At 37.7% G+C, this 25,601-nt stretch overlaps 1 protein-coding gene across 1 annotated transcript; it reads left to right on the top strand.

Annotated features, from left to right (window-relative positions):
* The first annotated feature begins 3,048 nt into the window (after positions 1-3,048).
* On the top strand, positions 3,049-25,206 carry LOC136118588 (patched domain-containing protein 3). Its single transcript, XM_065871808.1, is given in 6 exon segments — positions 3,049-4,110; positions 5,190-5,311; positions 21,173-21,318; positions 23,711-24,160; positions 24,163-24,938; positions 24,940-25,206. Coding segments are annotated over 6 exon segments (2,823 nt in total).
* Positions 25,207-25,601: the final 395 nt, after the last annotated feature.

The following is a 25,601-nucleotide window of genomic DNA, read 5'->3' on the forward strand; positions in this document are numbered from 1 at the left end:
CCGGAGCCTGTGCTCCGCAACGGGAGAGGCCGCAACAGTGAGAGGCCCGCGTACCGCAAAAAAAAAAACAAACAAAAAAAAACACACCCTCTCACCATACAAAAAAATAAACTCAAAATAGCTTAAAGACTTGTTAACATAACACCATAAAACTCTTAGAACACAGGCAAAACATTCTCTGACATAAATCATGCCAATGTTTTCTTAGGTCAATCTCCCAAGGCAATAGAAATAAAAACAAAAATAAACAAGTGGGACCTAATCAAACTTACAAGCTTTTGAACAGCAAAGGAAACCATAAATAAAGCAAAAAGACAACCTACAGAATGGGAGAAAATATTTGCAAATGATGTGACTGACAAAGGCTTAATTTCCAAAATATTAAAACAGCTCATACAACTCAATAACAAAAAAAACAAACAACCCAATCAAAAAATGGGCAGAAGACTTAAATAGACAGTTCTCCAAAGAAGACACACAGACGGCCAATAGGCACATGAAAAGCTGCTCAACATTGCTAAAAATTATTAGAGGAATGCAAATCAAAACTACAATGAGGTACCACCTCACACCAGTCAGAATGGCCATTATTAGAGTCTACAAATAACAAATGCTGGAGAAGGTGTGGAGAAAAGGCAACCCTCCTAAACTGTTGGTAGGAATGTAAATTGGTGCAGCCACTATAGAAAACAGCATGGCAGTTCCTTAAAAAACTAAAAATAGAACTACCATATGATCTAGCAATCCCACTCCTGGGCATATATCCAGAGAAAACTCTAATTCAAACAGATATATGCACCCTAATGTTCACAGCAGCACTATTTACAATAGCCAAGGCATAGAAGCAACCTAAATGTCCATTGACAGATGAATGAATAAAAAAAGATGTAGTACATATACACAACGGAATACTACTCAGCCATGAAAAAGAATGAAATAATGCCATTTGCAGCAACATGAATGGACCTAGAGATTATTATACTAAGTGAAGTAAGTCAGAAAGAGAAAGATAAATACCATATGATATCACTTATATACGGAATCTAAAATATGACACAAATGAACTTATTTTTGAAACAGAAACAGACATAGAAAACAAACTTATGGTTACCAAAGGGTAAAGGGGGTGGGGCAGGGGTAAATTAGGAGTTTGGGATTAGCAGAGACAAACTACTATATATAAAATAGATAAACAACAAGATCCTACTGGATATTGACTGTATTCAACATCCTGTAATAAACTAAAATGGAAAACAATATGAAAAAGAATATGTATTTATATGTATAACTGAATCACTTTGCTGTACACCAGAAACTAACACATTGTAAATCAACTATACTTCAGTAATAAAAAAAGGAGTGAATTTTAAAAATTTAAAGTAGATTATAATCACTGAAAGGGAAACAGCTGTCTATTATGAAACAAAATCCAGAAGTCATTTTAAAAACATTAGTTAATTCAACTACAAACAGAAGGCATGGCAACCAGCAAAATGGGGATGGGAGAGTAGGGGGGTGGGGAGACTCATGACTCAAAACGGTCATTTCATTAGTATATGAATGGTTTCTATAATCAAGAAGAAAATTCTAATAGTCCAAAAGGGAAACCAGGAAAAGATATGATAGTTCACCCAGAGAGGAAATATGGTGAGTCTAAGCAACAAATTAAAAAAGTAAAATCAAAGTAAGATACCAGTGGCACAAATCAAACATTTTAATGACATTCTGGGACAGGCTGTGGCAAAACAAAACTTCATGCACTGCTTATGAGGGTGTAAACTGATACAGCTTCTACGGATTTTATCATTAACTCTGAAATTTAAAATGGGATATCCTTGGGCTTCCCTGGTGGCGCAGTGGTTGAGGGTCCACCTGCCGATGCAGGGGTCACGGGTTCGTGCCCCGGTCCGGGAAGATCCCACGTGCCGTGGAGCGGCTAGGCCTGTGAGCTATGGCCGCTGAGCCTGCGTGTCCAGAGCCTGTGCTCCGCAACGGGAGAGGCCACAACAGTGAGAGGCCTGCGTACCGCCAAAAAAAAAAGGGGGGGGGATATCCTTTGGCCCAGTAAATCCCTTTCTACAAAAACATCTCACAAATATAGTTCTTGTGCTCTAAGTAAAAGACATTCATTCACTTAGCACTGTTTATATCAGCAAAACACTCTAAAAGACCCACAGATCTATCAATAGGGTTATGGCTCATTAATTTATGTTTCACCCATACACTGGAAAATTATAAAGCAATTCAAAAGAGTAAGATAACTCTACATGCAGTCAAGATCCTTTGATATATTTGGTGAACAATGTAATCTGCATACACGGTGCAATAATAATACTCATGGAAAAGATATACCTGCATATATTTTGATATGCCTGCAAATGCAAAGAAAACGGTTTGAAAGGATAAACACCCACTTTTTAACACTTCCGTTAAGAGGAGGAATGGGACAGAAGGAAGTTTTAGGGTTGGCTTCTGGGTTATTTTCTTCTTTTTCACTTTTCATTCTATGCATTTACTTCTAACTTTTTACAAGGAGAATGTTATGTCTGTAGTTAAAGAATAAAAACAACTAAATTAGGTGTACCAGGTTCACCAAAGCCTTACCCTGAGAACCATGCTTCTGGATGATCCCCCCAAAGGTAAAAGCTGCCACTTAGAACACACGACATATCTGTGCCATTTGTGTGTGTGTGTGTGTGTGTGTGTGCGCGCGCGGGGGGGGGCCGGGGGGGCGACCGTGAACCAGCCAAATTCTGCCAATAAATTGTGAGTCCTGTAGGACAGGCACGATTCCATTCGCCTGTAAGACGTGTTTCTTGTATTTACTGAATCGTGAGAGGCTGGGCGCAGAGACACATTTGGGGCTGGTTAGGCTACCATGTGGCCGCCAGCGAAGCTCCAGCCTCCGGGCGCGAGCAGCCCGGGCTCAAACAGACTCCCTCAGAATTTCTCCAGGAAACCGTCGGGTGGGTAGAGATGAGCGCTCCGTCCAGCAGCGCCCTTCCAATCTGCTGTCCTGTTTGAGAACGTCGCCTTTCCTTCCCGGAAATGAGCCTTAATGCAGCTAAGGTTGCGCCAGAGGCGGCGCCCGGGCGGGAGGCGGGGCAGGAACCGGGGCCCGTAGCGCAGGGGCCGGAGGCGGGGCCGGGGCAGGACTCGGAGAGCCGGCCGCAGCCTCCGGCAGGGACCGGCTCCGAGCCTCTCCCGGCTGCAGAGCCCGAGCCGGAGCGGGTCTCGGCGTCGGGTCCGGGACGGGAGCTCGAGCTGGGCTGGGATGCGGGGCAGCGCGCAGGGGCCCCGCCGGAGTCGCAGCCTCTGCCGGCGTCGGAGTCTGAGAACGGAGTGTCCGAGAGACCCCGCTGCCACACCGACTGCCTGGAGGTGCCGCTCTCCCGGGCCTTCCGGCGGCTGGGATGGGAGGTGGGCTCGCACCCCCCCTGGATCTTCTTGCTGCTGCCCATGGTTTTAACGGCCGTCCTCGGCGCTGGCCTGATTCACCTGCCCAAGGAAGAAGAAGACCTCGAGGAGCAATACACCCCGATAGGGAGCCCCGCCAAGGCTGAGCGACGCTTCGTGCAGGGACATTTCACCGCCAACGAATCCAATCTCTTCTCCATCGCCAGGAAGAGCACCGGGGTCAGTTATGCTTCCATTCTAGTGGTCTCCGACACCAACTCGCTGCTGGAACAAGAAACCTTATCAGAAATTAGTGAAGTGGACGACGCGGTTCAGGCTTTGACTGTGACACAGGCAAAGGGAACCCAGATCCTCTACAATGAGGTGCACTTGAAGAACCAGGGCTACTGTGTACCCTCCCACCCACTCTTGTTCGCCTGGAAAACGAACAGTGTCCTCAACCTGAAAAACATCACCTTCCCCATCTACAGCCTAGCCGGCCAGGTCGTGTACCTGGCCAACATCCTTGGAGGAACTGTGTTAGGCGAGAGCTTGGGACTGAGCCAGTTACTCCTGGAGGCCAAAGCCATGCGGCTGCAGTACTACCTGAAGACTGGCGAAGGAGAGGACAGCGAACGCAGCAAGGCGTGGCTGATCCACTTCCTGAACCAAGTTGGCAACCTTGAAAAGAGTCTGGCCTTGAAGAAGATCCAGGTACCTAGCGGCTGGGGCTTTACAGGGAGGCCAGGAGAAGGTGGGAGGGATAAGAAGACTTGTTCCAACAGCACTCTCTAATTACTTGATGGAGCCCTTGACTTGAAGCTGGGTGTGTTCTGCTGTATTTGGTCCTTAATCCAACTTTCTTAACATAGCGTACTGAAGAATGCCACAAAAGAATCTAAAAGTGGATATATGCATATGTATAACTGATTCACTTTGCTGTACACCTGAAACTAACACATAACTGTAAATCAACTATACAACCAAATTTTTTAAAAATAAAATAAAATAAAAAAGAGAGCTAAGACCTAAAAAAAAAAAAAGCCAGAAATCTTAAATCCTTGGTAACATTTTGCTGAAAAACACAAATTGTACATCCTCAAGGTTGTTCTGTTCAGTACAGACATTGATCTTAAGGTTTAGTTCGGTTTTCTGGTCAAATTACTTTGACATTTTTACTTTAAGTTAAAGTCTTTGCTGTTTCTGGGAGCCCCCTAAAATTTGTTTAGAGTTCAGTGGAATAAAAAAAACCAAATATATAAGCAAAAGTTCCATGGTTTTGTTGAAAAAGAATGCTGAGCATTTTAAAAGTAAATTATAGCATAGTGCTAGGCACATGGTAGCTGTTCTGTAATTGCTGGGCTGGCAAACCTAATACTCTGAACAAAACTGGTGAAAGTGAGACACCTTCTGGAAAAAGCCTTTGAATACCCAGTCCTTAATGAAATGATATTTGTGCAGTTAAAATAGTAAAAGATAACAACCTAATAAAAATTTAGAAAAAGCCAAAATGTCTATAGTTATCAATGATTTTTTTATATAAGATTCAGATTTCATATATTCAGGAGTTTTAAACTTTAGATTTTTGAAATAAACTTTGGAAAGCATGCCAGAGATTTGTGGGAAGAAGCAAATCTTTATTACCTTCTTTATTCTAAAATCATAATCCACATAGTTTGATTCTTTACTGAATTTTAATGTTTCAATCAATAAGCTATAGTGTTTCAATATCATTTGTAACACACACAATATCAGAATTAAAAGTTACTTATCTGAGTATCTTTTTGTGGCAGGTGGTCTACTTTATATCACTTTCTAAACAACTGGAATTTGAGGCAACTTCTATGACAGTGATCCCCTTGTTTCACTTGGCATACCTTCTAATCATATTATTTGCAATCACATCATGCTACAGGTAAAAGACTTTTATTAGTTTTAAACACTAACTTTAAAAAATATTTTATTGCGGTAGTATATATGTATATAATACATATAATATATGTAACATAAAATGTACCATTTTAAAAATCATTAAAAAACAGTTACTTATTTATTTAATTATTGGGCTATGCCAGGTCTTAGTTGCGGCACATGGGATCTTTATTTGCAGCATGTGGGCTCTTAGTTGTGGCATGCAGGCTCTTAGTTGTGGCATGCGGGATCTAGTTTCCTGACCAGGGATCCAACCTGGGCCCCGTGCACTGGGAGCATGGAGTCTTGACCACTGGACCACCAGGGAAGTCCCTAAAAACCATTTTTAAGTGTACAATTTAGTGGCATTAATTACATTCACACTGTTGTGCAACCATCACAACTATCTCTTCATAAATATGTTCCATCACCCCAAACAGAAACTCTGTAACCATTAAGCAATAACTCCCCATTGTCTCCCCCAAGTCTTGGTTACTTTTTAATCTACTTTCTGTTTCCATGATTTTGCCTATTGTAGAGATTTCATATAAGTGGAATCATACAGTATTTGTCCTTTTGTGACTGGCTTATTTCACTTTGCATAATGTTTTCAAGGCTTATCCATGTTTTAGCATGAATTCCTTTTTATGGCTGAATAATATTCCATTTTATGTATATACCACATTTTATCTACTTATCTGTTTATGGGCCCTTGGAATATTTCCATCTTCTGACTATAGTGAATAATGCTGCAATGAACGTTGGTGTACAAATCTCTGTTTGAACTTGTTTTCAATTCTTTTCAGCATATACCTAGGAGTAGAATTAGTGGGTTGTATGATAATTCTCTGGTTAGCTTTTTGAAGAACCACCAAACTATTTTTCACAGAGGCTACACCATTTTATATCCCACCAGCAATATGTAGGTTTTCCAATTTCTCCACATCCTCACCAACACTTATTTTCTGTTTTATTGATTATAGCCATCCTTGTAGGTATAAAGTGACATCTCATTGTGGATTTGATTTGCATTTCCCTAGTAACTAATGATGTTAAGTATCTTTTTTATGTGTTTACTGGTCATTTGTATATCTTCTTTGGAGAAGTGTCTATTCAGGTCCTTTGCCCTTTTTTTTTTTTTGTCTGTGCCACACAGCTTGCAGGATCTTAGTTTCCTGACCAGGGATTGAACTCAGGCCCTTGGCAGTGAGAGCGTGGAGTCCTAACCACTGGACTGCCCGGAAATTCCCACATTTGCCTATTTTTAATGAAATTGTTTGTCCTTTTGTTGTGTTGAGTCCTATTGTTGATGAGTACTTTATATATTTTAGATATTAAATCCTTATCAAGATATATGATTTGCAAATATTTCCTCCCACTCTGTAGATTATCTCTTTACTTTCTTGATAATGTCCTTTAATGCACAAAAGTTTTAATTTTGATGAAATTCAACTTATTTATTTTTGCTACTTGTGTTTTGGTGTTATATCTAAGAATCCATTGACAAGTCCAAGGTCATGCACATTTACCCTATGTTTCTTTCAAGAGTTTTATGGTTTTAGCTCTGAAATTTAGGTGATTGCAATTTTTAATTCATAGTTGTATGTCATGTGGAGTAGGGGTCCAACTTAATTCTTGTACATGTGGAAATTCAGTTGTCCAAGTACCATTTGTTGAAGAGACTGTTCTTTCCCAGTTGAATGGACTTGGCATCCTTGTCAAAAATCAATGGGCTGTAGATGTATGGGTTTATTTCCAGACGCTCAGTTCTAGTCCATTGGTCTATATGTCAATCCATATACTAGTACCACTCTGTTTTAATTATTGTAGCTTTTTTATAAGTTTTGAAATCTGGAAATCTCAGCTGTCCATTTTTTTTTTCATTTTAAGGTTATTTTGGATATCCAGGGCTCCTTGTAATTCCATATGAATTTGAGTGTTGACCTTTCCATTTCTGGAAGAAAACGCCATTGGTATTTTGATAGAGATTGTGTTGAATCTGTAGATTGCTTAGGTGAGATTGTCATTTTGACAATATTAAGTCTTCCTCCCCATGAACTAAGAATGTCTTTCCATTAATTTAGGTCTTCTTTAGTTTTCATCAATGTTTTGTAGTTTTCAGCATACACGTCTTTCACTTCTTTGGTTAAATGCATTCCTAAGTATTTCATTATTTTAAACACTAAATGGAATTACTTCTTTAAGTTCGTTTTGAGATTGTTCATTGTGCATGGATAGAAACCGCTGAATCCTGTGTGTTTATCTTATAACCTGCAGATTTACTGAATTTGTTTACTAATGTTAGTAGTTTTCTTGTGGAGTCTTTGGATTTTTCATATATATAATCATATAATCTGTGCAAAGAGATAGTTACAATTCTTCCTTTCCAATTTGAATTCCTTTTATTTCGATTTCTTGTCTAATTGCTCTGGCTAGCACTTCCAGTACAATGTTGAATATCATTGGTGAAAGTGGGCATCCTTATCTTGTTCCTGATCTTAGGTGGGAAGCTTTCCATTTTTCACCATTGAGTATGATGTTAGCTATGCAGTTTTCATTATTGACTTTATAACTTTGAGGAACTTTCCTTCCATTCCTTGTTTTTGAGTGTTTTTATCATGAGAAGATATTGGAATTTGTCAAATGCCTTTTCTGCATCTTTCGAGATGATCATGTGGTTTTTATCCTTTGTTCCATTAGTGTGGCGTATTACATTGATTGATTTTCCCATGTTGAACCACTCTTGCATTCCTGGGGTAAATCCCATATGGTCATGATGTATAATCCTTTCAATATGCTATTGAATTGTGTTTGCTAGAATTTTATTGAGGATTTTTGTATCTATATTTATAAGAGGTGTTATCTGTAGCTTTCTTGTGATACCTTTGTGTGGAATTGATATCAATGTAATGATGGCCTCATCATATGAGTTAGGAAGTGTTCCCTTCCTTTCAACTTTTTGGAAGGGTTTGAAAAGGATTGGTATTAATTCTTCTTTACATGTTTGGTAAAATTCACTAGTGAAGCCATCTGGTCCTGGACTTTTTTTGTTGGGAGGTTTTTGATTACTGATTCAATCCTTTTACTTGTTACATGTCTGTTGAAATGTTCTACTTCATCTTGAGTCAGTTTAGGTCTTTGTGTATTTCTAGGAATTTGTGCATTTTATCTAGGTTATCCAGTTTGTTGGCCTAAGTTAATAGTAGTCTCTTATAATCCTTTACATTTCTGTAAGTTCAGTAGTAATGTCCTCACTTTCATATCTGATTTAGTTATTTGTATCTTTTTTATTTTCTCCTTTGTCACTCTAGATAAATGTTTGTCAATTTTGTTGATCTTTTTCAATAACCACTTTTGGTTTTGCTGGTTTTGTCTATTGTTTTTCTATTCTCAATTTTATTTATCACTGTTCTAATCTTTATTATTTTCTTCCTTCTGTTAGCTTTGTGTTAGGTTTTCTCTTCTTTTTCTGGTTCCACAAGATGTCTAAATCCACAAAGTGGTTTGAGATCTTTTCTCTTTTTTAATGTAGCTATAAATTTACCTCTGGGCACTGGTGTCACTACATCTCATAAATTATGGTATTTTGTATGTTTGTTTTCATTTTCCTTATAAATTATCTGCCTAGATGTTTTATCCATTATTGAAAGTGATGTATTGAATTTGCCAACTATTACTGTAGAGCTATATATTTCTCTCTACAATTCTGTTAATATTTGCTTCATATATTTTGGGTCTCTGTTTTGTGGTTAATTTATGTTTATAGTTGTTATATCTTCCTGATTCATTGGCCTTTTTATCAATATATAGTGTCCCTCTGTCTCTTTTAACAGTTTTTGAAATAAAGTCTATTTTTGTCTGATATCAGTATAGCCACCCCTGATCTCTTTTGGTTACTATTCATATGGAGTATCTTTTTAAATCCTCTTTCAATCTATTCATGTCTTTGGATATAAAGTGAGTCTCTTGTACACAGCATATAGTTGAATCATGCTGTTTTATCCATTCTGACAATATCTGCCTTTTGATTGGAAAGTTTAATTTATTTAGATTTAAAATCATTGCTGACAAGGAAGGACTTACTCCTGCTGTTTTGCTGTTTGTATTCTGTATATATTATAGCTTATTGTCCTTCATTTCATCCACTTATGCCTTTTTTTTTTTTTTTTTGGCCATGCTGCACAGCTTGTGGGATCTTTTTTTAAATACTCATCTTTTTTTTTTTATTTTAAATTTTATTTTTTTTTCGCTGCTCCACGGCATGTGGGATCTTCCCGGACGGGGGCACGAACCCGTGTCCTCTGCATAGGCAGGTGGACTCTCAACCACTGCGCCACCAGGGAAGCCCAGCTTGTGGGATCTTAATTCTCCGACCAGAGATTGAACCCAGGCCCAGGCAGTGAAAGCTCCAAGTCTTAACCACTGGACCAGTGAATTCCTGATTTATGCCTTCTTTTATGTTTAGTTTCTATTTTTCTAGTGAGCTGTTTTGATTCTTTTTTCATTTCCTTTTGTGATGGTTTTTAGAGACTTTCTTTGTGGTTACCATGGAGATTCATATAACATCTTAAATTTAAAATGATCTATATTAAATTAATACCTACTTAACTTTTAACTATGCTGCTTCTATACATCTCTGTCCTCCCTCCCTTATGTTGTTGTCATAAATTATATCCTTATACATTGTATGCACTATAACATAGATTTATAGTTATTTTTATGTCATTGTCTTTTAAATTCTGTAGGAAGTAAAAGGTAGAGTTACAAACCAAAAATACAATAATACTTGTTTTTGTATTTGCCCGTGTATTTGCCTTTACTGGAGATCTGTATTTCTTCATGACTTCGGTTACTTTTTTTTTTTCCTTCATTTCAATCTGAAGGAGTTCCTTCAGCATTTCTTATAAGACAGGCCTAGTGATAACAAATTCCCTCAGCTCTTCTTTATCTGTAAATGTCTTAATTTCTCCTTCATATTTGAAGGAGGGTTTTCTGGACACTGCCTTGAAGTTGATCGGTTTTTCTTTTAACACTTTCAATATCATCCATTGTCCCTTGGCCTCCATGGTTTCTGATGAGAAATCAACCTTGATACTTATTAAGTATCCTTTGTACGTGATCAATTGCTTCTTTCTTGCTGCTTCCAAGACTCTCTTTGTCTTCGTCTTTCAATAGTTTGATTATAATGTCTCTTGGTGTGGATCATTTTGAGTTTATCCTACTTGGAATTTGTTAAGTTTCTTGGATTTGTAGCTTCATGTCTTCTATCAAATTTGGGAAGTTTTCAGTCATTATACTTTAAATATTCTTTCTGCCTTTTTTTCCCTCTCTTCTTTTTCAGGGACACCCATAATATGTATGTGGGTTTGCTTGCTGGAATCTAACAGGTCAGTGAGGTACTTTTCACTTCTTATTTCTTTCAGCCTCTCAGACTCAGTAATTTCAATTGACCTATCTTCAAGTTCACTGGTTCTTTATTATGCCTGCTAAATCTGTTATTGAACATCTCTAGTGTTTTGTTTTTTTATTTCAGTTGTACTTTTCAGCTCTAGAATTTTAGTTCCTTTTAAGTTTTTTTCCTATCTCTTTATTTAAATGATCACTTTGTTCATACATTATTTTCCTTATATCCTTGTCAGTGCTCACCTTTAGTTCTCTAAGCTTATTTAGGACAGCATTTTATAGTCTTTATCTACTAAGTCCTGTCTCTGTCTTTCCTGTCAATTTATTTTGTTCCTTTGCCTGATCAATACTTTCCTATTTATTTGTTTGCCTTGGGATTTTGTTGTTGTTGAAAACTTGGCATTTGACTATTATAATGTGGTAACTGGAAATCAGATTTCCTACCTCCCCAGGGTTTCCTGATGTTTGTTTGCTTGTTTGTTTAATACTGTAGTAGTTGATCTTCTTAGTGACTTTCCCAAACTATTATTGCAAAGATTGTATTTCTTGTTTATGTTGTCACTGAAGTCCCGTTCCTTAGCTTGTGTTCAGCTATTGTTTTGACAGAAATTTCCTTGCATTCCAGGAGCTCTCCCAGTCTTTTCAAAATGGTTCTGTGCCTGGACTCTCCTTCAACACTTACCCAGGGTTATGCCATGACTGGGGATTAGCCATAGGTGAAAGCTTAGTGTCTTAAGTCCTTTTTGAGCATTATATCTTGCCATGGGTGACTTTCTAAATTCCCCAGTATACACAGGCACTTGTGAATATTCTAAACTCCAGAGAAATGCTCCCCAGCTTCTGCCTTAGGCAGTCTTTTGTATGTTTGGGCTGTAATCTTTTGCCCTATGCATGTGAAGTTTGTTTATTCAGTTTGTGGTGTTTCCACCTTTCTCAACCTGAGTTTTGTGTTAGACAAAACAGAGGAGTGCCTTGCATCAGTCCTTCAGGTAGTCCCTAGGCAGTTTAGAACTGATATATAAAATATTACGTGAATAAGGTCTGCTCTGCTCCTTCCAGAAATAAGGACATAGTCCCACACTGGTAACATGGGCTGTTGATGCTTTAAGACTGCTGTTGCTTTAAGACTTTGCTTTAAGACTCTTGTCACTTTAAGACTATGGCCAGTTTAACACATCTGCCACTTTATTGTCACTGCCACTTTAAAACTTCTATCCCACCAGAGAGGGAGGTGAAGTAGGGCATATAAACTCACTACAAACTTTCCTACTGTTTTAAACGCCCCCTGCCTTTTTTTTTTTTTTTTCAGCCCTCTGTAAACTTTTGACTGTTTTCCAGAGATCACAGAGTTGGTTCTGACAACTTCTGCTTGTTTTTCTATGTATCGGTTGGGAGACAAGAAGTAGAAAATTCTTACTCTACATTTTTCTGCTGTCTAGCAGTAAACTCTTATTTTTTAAACCTAATGACTTAAAACAAATTTTGCCCATTAGCAATAGTATGCAGTCAAATGGAATAGTAAAAAGAGATTTTGGCTGGTTTTGTTTGCCTTCGTATATGTTTATTACCTTACATGTTTGCCAGTTATGATTAGTTGTGTCATTTGGAGGCAGATATGCTGATAGAGCTAAGAAACAAGTCTTTATTTCTATTATAAATTTGAACTAGTACTTTTAACTATACAAAAAAGTAAGCTCTAATTTAATTGACACGGGCATCTCCATTGTTCTGGTGTGGAGTTTACTTTGTTAAGCACTTGTTATCTAGGCATTAAGGTTAGTTTGAGCTCTTATGGCCGGAAAGCTAAAATATGAAAAATATAAGCCAAAAAAAATAGAATTTAGATGTAGAAAGAACCTCACAAATAATATTATTCTAATGATTCTCACATCAGAGTCACAGAGAGAGCCCTAAAACCACATATTCTGAGGCCCTGCCCTATTGAATCAAGTATCTGGAGGCTAAATCTGAAAATCTATATTTCAAAAATTTCTCCAATTTATTCTCATAAGTACATAAGTCTGGGGGAAAATGATATAATTTAACTCTCTAGTTTAAGGTGGAGAAAGATGTGAGGCTCCAATAGGTAAAGGGACGTAACCACACTGGGCGCATCTTTAGAGTCAATAAGCTAATTTATAACTTTGTTATTCTGGAAAGGAAGATCACATCCCTTAGAAAATAAAGAAATGAAAAAGGAAGGAAGCAAGAAAAAAGGAGGAAGAAGGGAAAGAAGGAAGGGAGGAAGGGAGGGAGGGGGGAGGAAAGAAAGCACAATTCAGCCGTGTTAAAGTTAGTAGGATAAATAATTTTTTAAATTAGTACGGAATCTATAAGGTACCAAGAACTAGTTTGACAAAAGTCTTCTACTGGATAGTTGGTTCTGAATATACAAAGTTATGTCAATTCTTGCTTATCTGTAGCAAATAACTGTGAACAGTAATGCAGAAAATCTTGTATTGAAGGCAATTAGAAAATGACTTACATTTGTCTTTGAAGACTTTTTATGCTTATATAACCAACACATTGAACACACAGGACACATGAGGTGTAAACATAAAGCAACTTTATTTTCATCTCCCTCTGTTCCCTTTAAGTTTTGTAGGTAGAGCAAGTTCTTCCTCTGCCCCATAAAAACTGAGGCAGGCCCTGTGACTTTCATTGTCATTCTTAGGTAAGACAGAGTCCTCCGATCAGAATTAAGATGTCCATGTCCATGTAATAAACAAAAAGTGGTAACTTGATTTGAAGCTGAGGTTCCCCCTCTCTTAGCTGGAGCACACTGCATGGGAAAACCTTTTACGGGGAAAAAAGGGCTTCCCTGCCCTCTTCTATCACTTCTTATCTTGCTGTACCAGTTCCTGGGTTGGAACATGCCCAAGGAGAAGAGGAAAGGGAAGAGGAAGATTCTTAAGCCATACATGCTGAGTGATGGTCTAATAGATGCTTTTTCTGGGTTTGAATATACAACTGATTCTCCTGTGAGAGCTTTTGTAAGTTCCTTGACATCTCTCACTCCCAGTTCTCTGTTATCACTGAGAATCTTATCTCTGTTCTGGGTGGGGCCTCCTAGACAGTCCCTAAGATATCCCCATCCTGCCTGTCTCACACACTTATATATGAAAGTTATTCCTTGCCTACATGCATTTACCTCATACAGAACCATTATTCAAACACATTTTGTGGTTCCATATTTACTGTCTTGCAGTGAAGTCATTTAAACAGTAGTAAGACTTTCTCAAAAGGTGTACTCCAAATTGAACTTCATTCTATAGTAAGTACTGGTATGTTGAGCTTCCAGACTATTTCAAAATTGTCTGACGTTTTGGAAATGACAAAACTTACACCAAATGTGAGATCAATTTCAGAAAAAAATCCGGAGAATCTTTCCCTTCTCAAATACACTGTAAACTATTCTTTAGTCTTGATAGACATCATTATCTTTCAAGGAAGATGTGGATCCCTCACCAAGTGTATACATAGATTGTATTCTAAGTGGGATGATTTCTAATTTAGCCTCCCCTTAAGTGAATAGAAAATTCAGGAAATTGGCCTTTTTGCTGCCAGTGATGCCTAACTGCCTGAGCATTGGAATCATATGAAGAAATTTCTAGACACTTGGATTCTGCAGCTTCTCTACAAACGTATAGATCAGAATCTGCAGAGCTGTGTTCCAGGACTGCAGGAATCTAAAGTTCTAAGACTCCTAAGTCATTCTGATAAACTACTTAACCAAGGTCCTTCTTGGGGACTAGAAAATCTGCAAGTGTGTTCACCAAACAGTGCTCTACATTCACATCTTCCCTCCATTGCCTATTGAACATTGAAATGAAGGTCATTTAGAAAAAGTCAACACAGCAACTAGCCAAAGTCAAGTCACTCTAGCCAATAAAATACCTCACTCCCCCATCCTCTGAAAAATTTACACCAGGAAAATCCAGAAACCTGAAAGAGGGAATGGGGATAAACATGTCACATGTAGCTTTTATCCTCATTAATCTTTCTGATTTCACAGTTCATCTGTGTTACTTTCTTATCTTAAATTCCTATAAACCAGTATTGTTACTTTAAGAAGTATTTGTTATAATCAAAGTTTGTCATAACAAAGACATTTACTTTTGCTCTGGAGTGAGACTGTGTGTGTGTGTGTGTGTGTGTGTGTATTTCTGGGCCCTGAGTTTAACTGACAGCATCAGCAGTTTGAGAAAAAGTGAGATACAGGCACAGTGTAGGTATTTTTTTTTTTGGTAGTAATAAGAAAGTTTAGCTATTTTAATGTGGTCCTGCCTGAATAAGGTCTTTAGTTATATTCTTGCTGTTTTGGAATCAGTAGCTCCATTGGCTTAGTTGACTCTCCCAGTTTTCAAACCAAACTTAGTTTCTCTCTCCTGCTAAAAATATCTAGAGGCAGGTATCAGTCATTTGTTTTGGAGCAGTTAGCAAATGAGTGAAGTAGAAAACCAGAGGCTGTTGTCAGTATTTTAAAATGTAAAGTCATGGGTGTTGGGAGGAAAAGTGTTAAACCCATTCCTTAATTGCTGTGTATGTATTCCCATTTCTGTTGGTCCAACCAAGAAACAGGCATAGTTTGTGTTACTCAAAATGGAGTACATATCACATATTTTTTGCAATTAGTAGCCACTTCTCTAGAGCCCACTTCTCCATCAGAGGAGAGTATGAAAATCTTTTAGAAGGAGGCTTTACTTTTTTTTTTAATTTTTATTTTTTTTTAAACAGCAGGTTCTTATTAATCATCAGTTTTACACACATCAGTGTATACATGTTAGTCCCAATCTCCCAGTTCATCACACCACCACCACCACTCCCCCACCGCTTTCTCCCATTGGTGTCCATACGTTTGTTCTCTACATTTGTGTCTCTATTTCTGCCCTGCAAACTGGATCATCTGTACCATTTTTCTAGGTTCCACATATATGTGTTAATATACGGTATTTATTTTTCTCTTTCTGACTTACTTCATTCTGTATGCCAGTCTCTAGGTCCATCCACATCTCTATAAATGACTTGATTTCATTCTTTTTATGGCTGAGTAATATTCCAATGTATATATGTACCACATCTTCTTTATCCATTCATCTGTTGATAGGCATTTAGGTTGCTTCCATGACCTGGCTATTGTAAATAGTGCCGCAATGAACATTGCGGTGCATGTGTCATTTTGAATTGTAGTTTTCTCTGGGTATATGCCCAGTAGTGGGATTGCTGGATCATATGGTAATTCTATTTTTAGTTTTTTAAGGAACCTCCATACTGTTCTCCATAGTGGCTGTATCAGTTTACATTCCCACCAACAGTGCAAGAGGGTTCCCTTTTCTCCACACCCTCTCCAACATATGTTGTTTGTAGATTTTCTGATGATGCCCATCCTAACTGGTGTGAGGTGATACCTCATTGTAGTTTTGAGTTGTATTTCTCTAATAATTAGTGATGTTGAACAGCTTTTCATGTGCCTCTTGGCCATCTGTATGTCTTCTTTGGAGAAATGTCAATTTAGGTCTTCTGCCCATTTTTGGATTGGGTAGTTTATTTCTTTAATATCGAGCTGCATGAGCTGTTTATATATTTTGGAGATTAATCCTTTGTCCGTTGATTCGTTTGTGAATATTTTCTCCCATTCTGAGGGTTGTCTTTTCGTCTTGTTTATGGTTTCCTTTGCTGTGCAAAAGCTTTTAAGTTTCATTAGGTCCCATTTGTTTATTTTTGTTTTTATTTCCATTTCTCTAGGAGGTGGGTCAAAAAGGATCTTGCTGTGATTTATGTCATAGAGTGTTCTGCCTATGTTTTCCTCTAAGAGTTTGATAGTGTCTGGCCTTACATCTAGGTCTTTAATCCATTTTGAGCTTATTTTTGTGTGTGGTGTTAGGGAGTGATCTAATCTCATACTTTTACATGTACCTGTCCAGTTTTCCCAGCACCACTTATTGAAGAGGCTGTCCTTTCTCCACTGTACATTCCTGCCTCCTTTATCAAAGATAAGGTGACTGTATGTGCATGGGTTTATCTCTGGGCTTTCTATCCTGTTCCATTGATCTATCTTTCTGTTTTTGTGCCAGTACCATATTGTCTTGATTACTGTAGCTTTGTAGTATAGTCTGAAGTCTGAGAGCCTGATACCTCCAGCTCCGTTTTTTTCCCTCAAGATTGCTTTGGCTATTTGGGGTCTTTTGGGTCTCCATACAAAGTTTAAGATTTTTTGTTCTAGTTCTGTAAGAATTGCCATTGGTAATTTGATAGGGATTGCATTGAATCTGTAGATCGCTTTGGGTAGTAGAGTCATTTTCAGTATATTGATTCTTCCAATCCAAGAACATGGCATATCTTTCCATCTGTTTTTTTTATCTTTAATTTCTTTATCAATGTCTTATAGTTTTCTGCATACTGGTCTTTTGTCTCCCTAGGTAGGTTTATTCCTAGGTATTTTATTCTTTTTGTTGCATTGGTAAATGGGAGTGTTTCCTTAATTTCTTTCAGATTTTTCATCATTAGTGTATAGGAACGCAATAGATTTCTGTGCATTAATTTTGTATCCTGCAACTTTACCAGATTCATTGCTTAGCTCTAGTAGTTTTCTGGTGGCATCTTTAGGATTCTCTATGTATAGTATCATGTCATCTGCAAACAGTGAGAGTTTTACTTCTTCTTTTCCAATTTGTATTCCTTTTATTTCTTTTTCTTCTTTGATTGCTGTGGCTAGGACTTCCAAAACTATGTTGAATAATAGTGGTGAGAGTGGACATCCTTGTCTTGCTCCTGATCTTAGAGGAAATGCTTTCAGTTTTTCACCATTGAGAATGATGTTTGCTGTGGCCTTTATTATGTTGAGGTAGGTTCCCTCTATGCCAACTTTCTGGAGAGTTTTTATCATAAATGGGTGCTGGATTTTGTCAAAAGATTTTTCTGCATCTATTGAGATGATCATATGATTTTTCTTCTTCAATTTGTTAATATGGTGTATCACATTGATTGATTTGCATATATTGAAGAATCCTTGCATCCCTCGGATAAATCCCACTTGATCATGGTGTATGCTCCTTTTAATGTGTTGTTGGATTCTGTTTGCTAGTATTTTGTTGAGGATTTTTGCATCTATATTCATGAGTGATATTGGCCTGTAATTTTCTTTTTTTGTAGTATCTTTGTCTGGTTTTGGTATCAGGGTGATGGTGGCCTCATAGAATGAGTTTGGGAGTGTTCCTTCCTCTGCAATTTTTTGGAAGAGTTTGAGAAGGATGGGTGTTAGCTCTTCTCTAAATGTTTGATAGAATTCACCTGTAAAGCCATCTGGTCCTGTACTTTAGTTTGTTGGAAGAATTTTTTTTTTTTTTTGCAGTACACGGGCCTCTCACTGTTGTGGCCTCTTCCGTTGTGGAGCACAGGCTCCGGACGTGCAGGCTCAGCAGCCATGGCTCACGGGCCCAGCTGCTCCATGGCATGTGGGATCTTCCCAGACCGGGGCACAAACCCATGTCCCCTGCATCGGCAGGTGGACTCTCAACCACTGCGCCACCAGGGAAGCCCCTGTTGGAAGGTTTTTAATCACAGTTTCAATTTCATTACTTGTGATTGGTCTGTTCATATTTTCTATTTGTTCCTGGTTCAGTCTTGGAAGGTAATACCTTTCTAAGAATTTGTCCATTTCTTCCAGGTTGTCCATTTTATTGACATAGAGTTGCTTGTAGTAGTGTCTTAGGATGCTTTGTATTTCTGCGGTGTCTGTTGTAACTTCTCCTTTTTCATTTCTAATTTTATTGATTTGAGTCCTCTCCCTCTTTTTCTTGATGAGTCTGGCTAATGGTTTATCAATTTTATTTGCCTTCTCAAAGAACCAGCTTTTAGTTTTATTGATCCTTGCTATTGTTTTCTTTGTTTCTATTTCAGTTATTTCTGCTCTGATATTTATGATTTCTTTCCTTCTGCTAACTTTGGGTTTTGTTTGTTCTTCTTTCTCTAGTTCCTTTATGTGTAAGGTTAGATTATTTGAGATTTTTCTTATTTCTTGAGGTAGGCTTGTATAGGTATAAACTTCCCTCTTAGAACTGCTTTTGCTGTATCCCATAGCTTTTGGATTGTCATGTTTTCATTGTCATTTGTGTCTAGATATTTTTTGATTTCCTCTTTGATTTCTTCAGTGATCTCTTGGTTATTTAGTAGCATAGTGTTTAGCCTCCATGTGTTTGTGTTTTTTACATTTTTCCCCTGTAATTCATTTCTAATCTCATAGCATTGTGGTCAGAAAAGATGCTTGATATGATTTAAATTTTCTTAAATTTACTGAGACTTGATTTGTGACCCAAGATGTGATCTATCCTGGAGAGTGTTCCGTGCACACTTGAGAAGAAAGTGTGATCTGATGTTTCTGGATGGAATGTCCTATAAATCTCAATTAAATCTATCTGGTCTGTCGTGTCATTTAAAGCTTGTGTTTCCTTATTAATTTTCATCTTGGATGATCTGTCCATTGGTGTAAGTGAGGTGTTAAAGTCCCCCACTGTTATTGTGTTAGTGTCGATATCTTCTTTTAGAGCTGTTAACAGGTGCCTTATGCATTGAGGTGCTCCTATGTTGGGTGCATATATATTTATAATTGTTATATCTTCTTCTTGGATTGATCCCTTGATCATTATGTAGTGTCCTTCCTTGTCTCTTGTAACAGTCTTTATTTTAAAGTCTATTTTATCTGATATGCATATTGCTACTCCATCTTTCTTTTGATTTCCATTTGCATGGAATATCTTTTTCCATCCCCTCACATTCAGTCTGTATGTGTCCTTAGGTCTGAAGTGGGTCTCTTGTCGACAGCATGTATATGGGTCTTGTTTTTGTATCCATTCATCCAGTCTGTGTCTTTTGGTTGGAGCATTTAATCCATTGACGTTTAAGGTAATTATCGATATGTGTGCTCCTGTGACCATTTTCTTAATTGTTTTAGGTTTGTATTTGTAGGTCCCTTTATTCTCTTGTGTTTCCCACTTAGAGAAGTTCCTTTAGCATTTGTTGTAGAGCTGGTTTGGTGGTGCTGAATTCTCTTAGCTTTTGCTTGTTTGTAAAGCTTTGATTTCTCCATAGAATCTGAATGAGATCCTTGCTGGGTAGAGTCATCTTGGCTGTAGATTCTTCCCTTTCATCACTTTAAGTATATCATGCCACTCCATTCTGGCTTGTAGAGTTTCTGCTGAGACATCAGCTGTTAACCTTATGGGAGTTCCCTTGTATATTATTTGTCATTTTTCCCTTGCTGCTTTCAATAATTTTTCTTTGTCTTTAATTTTTGCCAATTTGATTACTATGTGTCTCACAGTGTTTCTCCTTGGGTTTATCCTGTATGGGACTTGCTGCACTTCCTGGACTTGGGTGGTATTTCATTTCCCATGTTAGGGAAGTTTTCGAATATAATCCCTTCAAATATTTTCTTGAGTCGTTTCTCTCTCTCTTCTCCTTCTGGGACCCCTATAGTGCGAATGTTGTTGCGTTTAATGTTTTCCCAGAGGTCTCTTAGGCTGTCTTCATTTCTTTTCATTCTTTTTTCTTTATTCTGTTCTGTGGCAGTGAATTCCACCATTCTGTCTTCCAGGTCACTTATCCGTTCTTCTGCCTCAGTTATTCTGCTATTGATTCCTTCTGGTGTAGTTTTCATTTCAGTTATTGTATTGTTCATCTCTGTTTGTTTGTTCTTTAATTCTTCTAGGTCTTTGTTAAACATTTCTTGTATCTTCTCGATCTTTGCCTCCATTGTTTTTCCGAGGTCCTGGATCATCTTCACTATCATTATTCTGAATTCTTTTTCTGGAAGGTTGCCTACCTCCACTTCATTTAGTTGTTTTTCTGGGGTTTTATCTTGTTCCTTCATCTGGTACATAGCCCTCTGCCTTTTCATCTTGTCTATCTTTCTGTGAATGTGGTTTTTGTTCCACAGGCTGTAGTTCTTTTTGCTTCTAGAAGGAGGCTTTCATACTTTTTGTTAGCCAGATACATATTGAACCAGCTTTGAAATACAGGAGCTATTTAGGATCATGTTTAGGGCTAACTGGAGTCACAGGTGGGTGAGAAGACAACTGGATATAGGTACTTCCATTTGCTGTTGCGTTCCATTCAAACTCCTTTGAAGATCAGAGTGGAATTAACCATCTGCAGTGTTTTAGTATGTCTTTGTGGTCCTGAAATGCCAGTCAGTTGATTTGTGCTTGGCTAGATGTGTAAGAATCAACCAGTATAGTTTGGTAAAAGTACAGATTCCCAACTTTTCTGTCTCCAAACTCCCTTTTTTTTTTCAGTTGGTCTGGGCTAGTGCCTGGAAATTAAAGTTCTCCAGCAGACAGGTATGAGAATTATTGCCCAAGAGGGCTCTGTATAGGTGTCCAATTCAAGAACGTTATGAATTGCTGGAATTTCAGTATGGAAGCTACCACTACACGTTCCATGATTTTTCCCTCCAAATTTACAGGTGTGACTGTATACGAAACAAAATGTGGGTTGCAGCCTTTGGAGTGATTTCTGCTGCCTTGGCAGTGGTGAGTGGCTTTGGCCTGATGTTGTACATTGGGGTGCCATTTGTGATCATAGTTGCAAATTCACCATTTCTTATTCTAGGTGAGTAAAACAAAACGTGAGGCTGCACATTGTATATGTGGGGGTGTGGGGTGGATAATGGAAGGGGATTGTGTTAGATTAAGCAGAATAATTATATTTAGGTGGCTCTACAGATCCAAAATGGGGTATCAGGAAAGAAGAAAATCAGATGGAATTCTGAGTCTTTAGAGTTAGAAAAATCTAGTACCCCAAATGGAAAAACACAGACCAGGGACATGAACAGGCAGTTCACACACACACACACACACACACACCCAAACACACAAAATCCAAAATACTAGTTACTGAAAATATAAGAAAAAATATTTGACCTTTCAGTAAATCAAGGGATGCAAGTTAAAACAAAAGTGAGACACCTTTGTTTTCTTTTCTTATTAATGAATATTAGCAGGATTAAAGGTTTGGGGAATGTTGTATGCAAATGAACACTCATGTTCTGCTGGGGAAGTTTTTAAATTGGTGCACTTTTAATATACAACTTTGCAACAGATCAAAAGAGTTAAAAATTTAAAAGGGAATACCTTTGACCTGCCAACTCCACTTCTAGGAGTTTGTCCTAATTATTGGACAAGTGCTCACAAAGTAGAACGTGTATTTCATTTCAGTGTGATTTAGAATAGGAAAAAACAAGAACAACCTAATCCCATATCGACATGGGATCGATCCACTCAAACATAGCGTATTAAAGTTTTGGAATCCTATTCACTCTTTAAAAAGAGGTAGATATAAAGTGTTAAATGAAAAATGCTGGCTATGAAACAAGATGTTTAAAATAGATATACAAATATATGTGTATATTTGTATAGAGCAAATTCTGGATGGCTATACTTAAAATATTAGCAAGGATTATCCCCGAAGGGTGGAATTACAGTTGTTTAAATTTTTTCTTTGCCTTTTCCTGTACTTTCAGGATTTATTTTACAATAAGCATGAGAAGATAAATATGTTCGTATTTTGGAAAGTAAGCAACTTGGAAGAAATAATATTTGATTTCTTAGGGGAGACAGTGGAGGAAACCTTCCTAGTACACACTCACACTGAAAATATAAGAAAGCTCTCAGTGTTCCCACGGTCATAAATAACTATAGTTAAAATCTATGCAACCGATTTAATATAAAGCATCTTCGTACTGTCTGTGTATACATAGAAGTATGAGTGTAGGGGTGTGTGTGTGTATGAGTGTGTGTGTGTGTGGGGGGGTTGTGATTTCAGTAACTCAAGAAATATATGAGGACAATTTTCGAACAAGGTTCTATAAAGAAAAAACTGGTTTTTAAATACCTAATAAATATCAATGAGTTTATCCGTCGTCCTTAGTACCTCTGATTCTTCCCTTTTGTTCAGCTGAACACAACTGAAATCCACAAAGCTGGCCGCAGGGGGAGTGTCGGGATGCAGTTTATGACACACTACGTAAACCTGTGTCAGTGTAGGCCTCGTACCGCATGTTAGTTCCAAGTACTGATTCTGTATCACTGTACACAGAAACAGAGGTGCATGAATGAAAGCAGTAGCAAGCTTGAGGCAGACGAAATCTGTCTGCAACGTGCTCATGCTGTCCTTTGTAATCCCATTCCTTCTCTGTGGTCCTCCTCTCCTAGCCTTCATTGATGGTTTCAAAGTCCTCAGATGTTCTCGTGTCCTCTTTATTCCAAACCAATCAGGAAACGTCATTGTGGAAAAGACTGATTACCCTAGTAGGCATTTAATATGTAAAGGATTCTTAATATTTGCTTTGGTGCATATTTCTGATCTCAAGAGAGCCTGCATTTTATTGTGATAATGCCTTAACCTGGGCAAGTGAAGTTTGAATGATAGCCTTCTGGGTATCAAAAACAGACTAGCAGGAAAACTGCATTTGTGTGTGTGTGTGTGTGTGTGTGTCTATAAACTATGGGGTGCCTCTACAATCAGCACATTGACAGCTAGATGCTAACTGTAGAACAGATAAATCCAGCTCATATTTTAAGCAACAGTATGTTGGCTCAACATTAGTGCACTAGAACAAAATGGTTTATGGGAGAAAATGGTCTCTCAAGTATTCTAATGGAGTCAAGGATACATTGCTAATCCCACTTCACCTAACACCCAGCAGCCAGGTTTCCTGACTCATCATTGAAACACCCTAAATGATGACTAGGAGTAGAGTATACTGTGCTCTGTGCAAATAGGAGTACGTGCAAAGCACAGAGCTACTACAGAGCAAGGAGCGATAAGTTCTGTTGTGGATTCAGAGGCAACCAGAGAAAGCATCACAGAAAGAAGTATCAAAACACAGATTGAGGAAGATAAATAAGACCTTAAGAGATGGACAAAGAAATGGTGTGAACTGATCTGTTTAATGTTTAATGGATGTTCATATGTATGAAGATTCTGTTTCTTTCTTTAACAGGTGTTGGGGTCGATGACATGTTTATCATGATTTCTGCCTGGCAGAAGACCAACCTCGTGGATAGCATAAAAGAACGGATGTCCAATGTCTATTCAAAAGTGGCAGTGTCCATTACAATCACCAACATCCTGGCCTTCTATACAAGAATTATGACCTCTTTCAGGTCTGTACAATACTTCTGCATCTGTACAGGAACAACCCTTCTCTTTTGTTATTTTTATAACATCACCTGTTTCGGAGCATTTATGGCCCTGGATGGTAAAAGAGAAGTAGTTTGTCTATGCTGGTTGAAGAAACCAGAAAATCCTGACCAAAAATGTTCCTCATTAAAAAAGCCCTGCCGCCTCCCATGTAATTCTCTCCGAGACAAACATAAAGCTGATATCCACCCGATGAATTTGTTCTTTAGGGACTATTTTGGTCCTTTTCTCACAAGCACTGAGTCCAAGTTTTTGTAGTGCTTATATACATTTTGTACATCATAAGTAGTATATATGGGTGTTTCCAAGTGCAGAAAGGTTTAGACCTCCGAAATTTGGCAAGTGATGACTCCTACATCACACCGTATTTTAATGTAGAAGAAGAACATTTTTCAACTTATGGTTCCAGGGTTATGGTTATTGTTACTGAAGCTCTTGACTGTTGGGAAGGAGATGCTAGGCAAAAATTGGAAAAATGTCTTGTAGATTTTGAAAACAGTGACTATGTAGATAAAAATCTTACAGAGTTTTGATTACGAGAATATGTGAAATATATGGAAAACCACCATCACGATGTAAATGATAAGATAACTTTTCTAAAAAATATTCCCAATTTTGTAATAGATTCTCCACTTTTTATGTATGATATTAACATTACATCATCACAGGAAATCATCTGTTCCCGGGCCTTCATTCAGACCATGGGTGTTTTTTCTTCAACCAATAAGAAGCTGATGTTACTCCAGTTCCGAGACATGGCTGAAAAGTGTGAAATTCCCCTAATGGTGTATAACCAGGCGTTCATATATTTTGATCAGTATTCTGCAATATTAGAAAACACTGTTCGAAATGTAATTGTTGCCTCAACAGCTATGTTCATTGTTTCCTTACTGTTAATCCCTCATCCGCTGTGTTCTTTGTGGGTAACTTTTGCTATCGCTTCTGTGATTTTAGGAGTAACGGGTTTCATGGCATTCTGGAACATCAATCTTGATTCCATATCCATGAGTAATCTTGTCATTTGTATAGGGGTTTTCTTTTGATTTTTCTGCGCACATTTCCTATGCATTTGTTTCCAGTTCAAAGCCCTCAGTAAACCAAAAAACCATCGAGGCATTGTATCTGCTAGGCTACCCTGTGTTGCAAAGTGCAATTTCAACAATAATAGGAGTGTGTGTCTTATCTGCAGCTAAAGCATACATCTTCAGGACATTTTTTAAGATTATGTTTCTTGTTATGGTATTTGGAGTTGCTCATGGCCTAATTTTTATTCCGGTATTCTTAACCTTTTTTTGAAAGTTTGATTAGCCACTAACCAATCAAAGACCAATTATAGAATTCCTGATTGCCCCAATCCAATCTGATAAAAATGTGCTATTAAGAATAGTCAATAAACTAAAGACAAAGGGATGTTTCCTTGGTGTGGAGATCCCATTTTAAAATGTTATTTAAAATATCCTGAGAAAAATTAATTAGTCTTACATTAAAATCTTTGCTAAATTAGGAAGTGTTATCATCTTTATTATGGTCTATACAATCAAGCATAAGTATAACTTTCCAGTTATTTTTTCCTTTTATTTCATCATTAGTAGTTTATGCCTGGAATTCAGATATTTTATGTGTTATGCTATAAATGGAATATTATTTTCATTGTACTTCCCATATGCATTATTATGTAAAAGTGCAACTGG

This window comes from Phocoena phocoena, chromosome 2, assembly GCF_963924675.1.
Source record: "Phocoena phocoena chromosome 2, mPhoPho1.1, whole genome shotgun sequence".
In the NCBI taxonomy this organism is placed as follows: domain Eukaryota; kingdom Metazoa; phylum Chordata; class Mammalia; order Artiodactyla; family Phocoenidae; genus Phocoena; species Phocoena phocoena.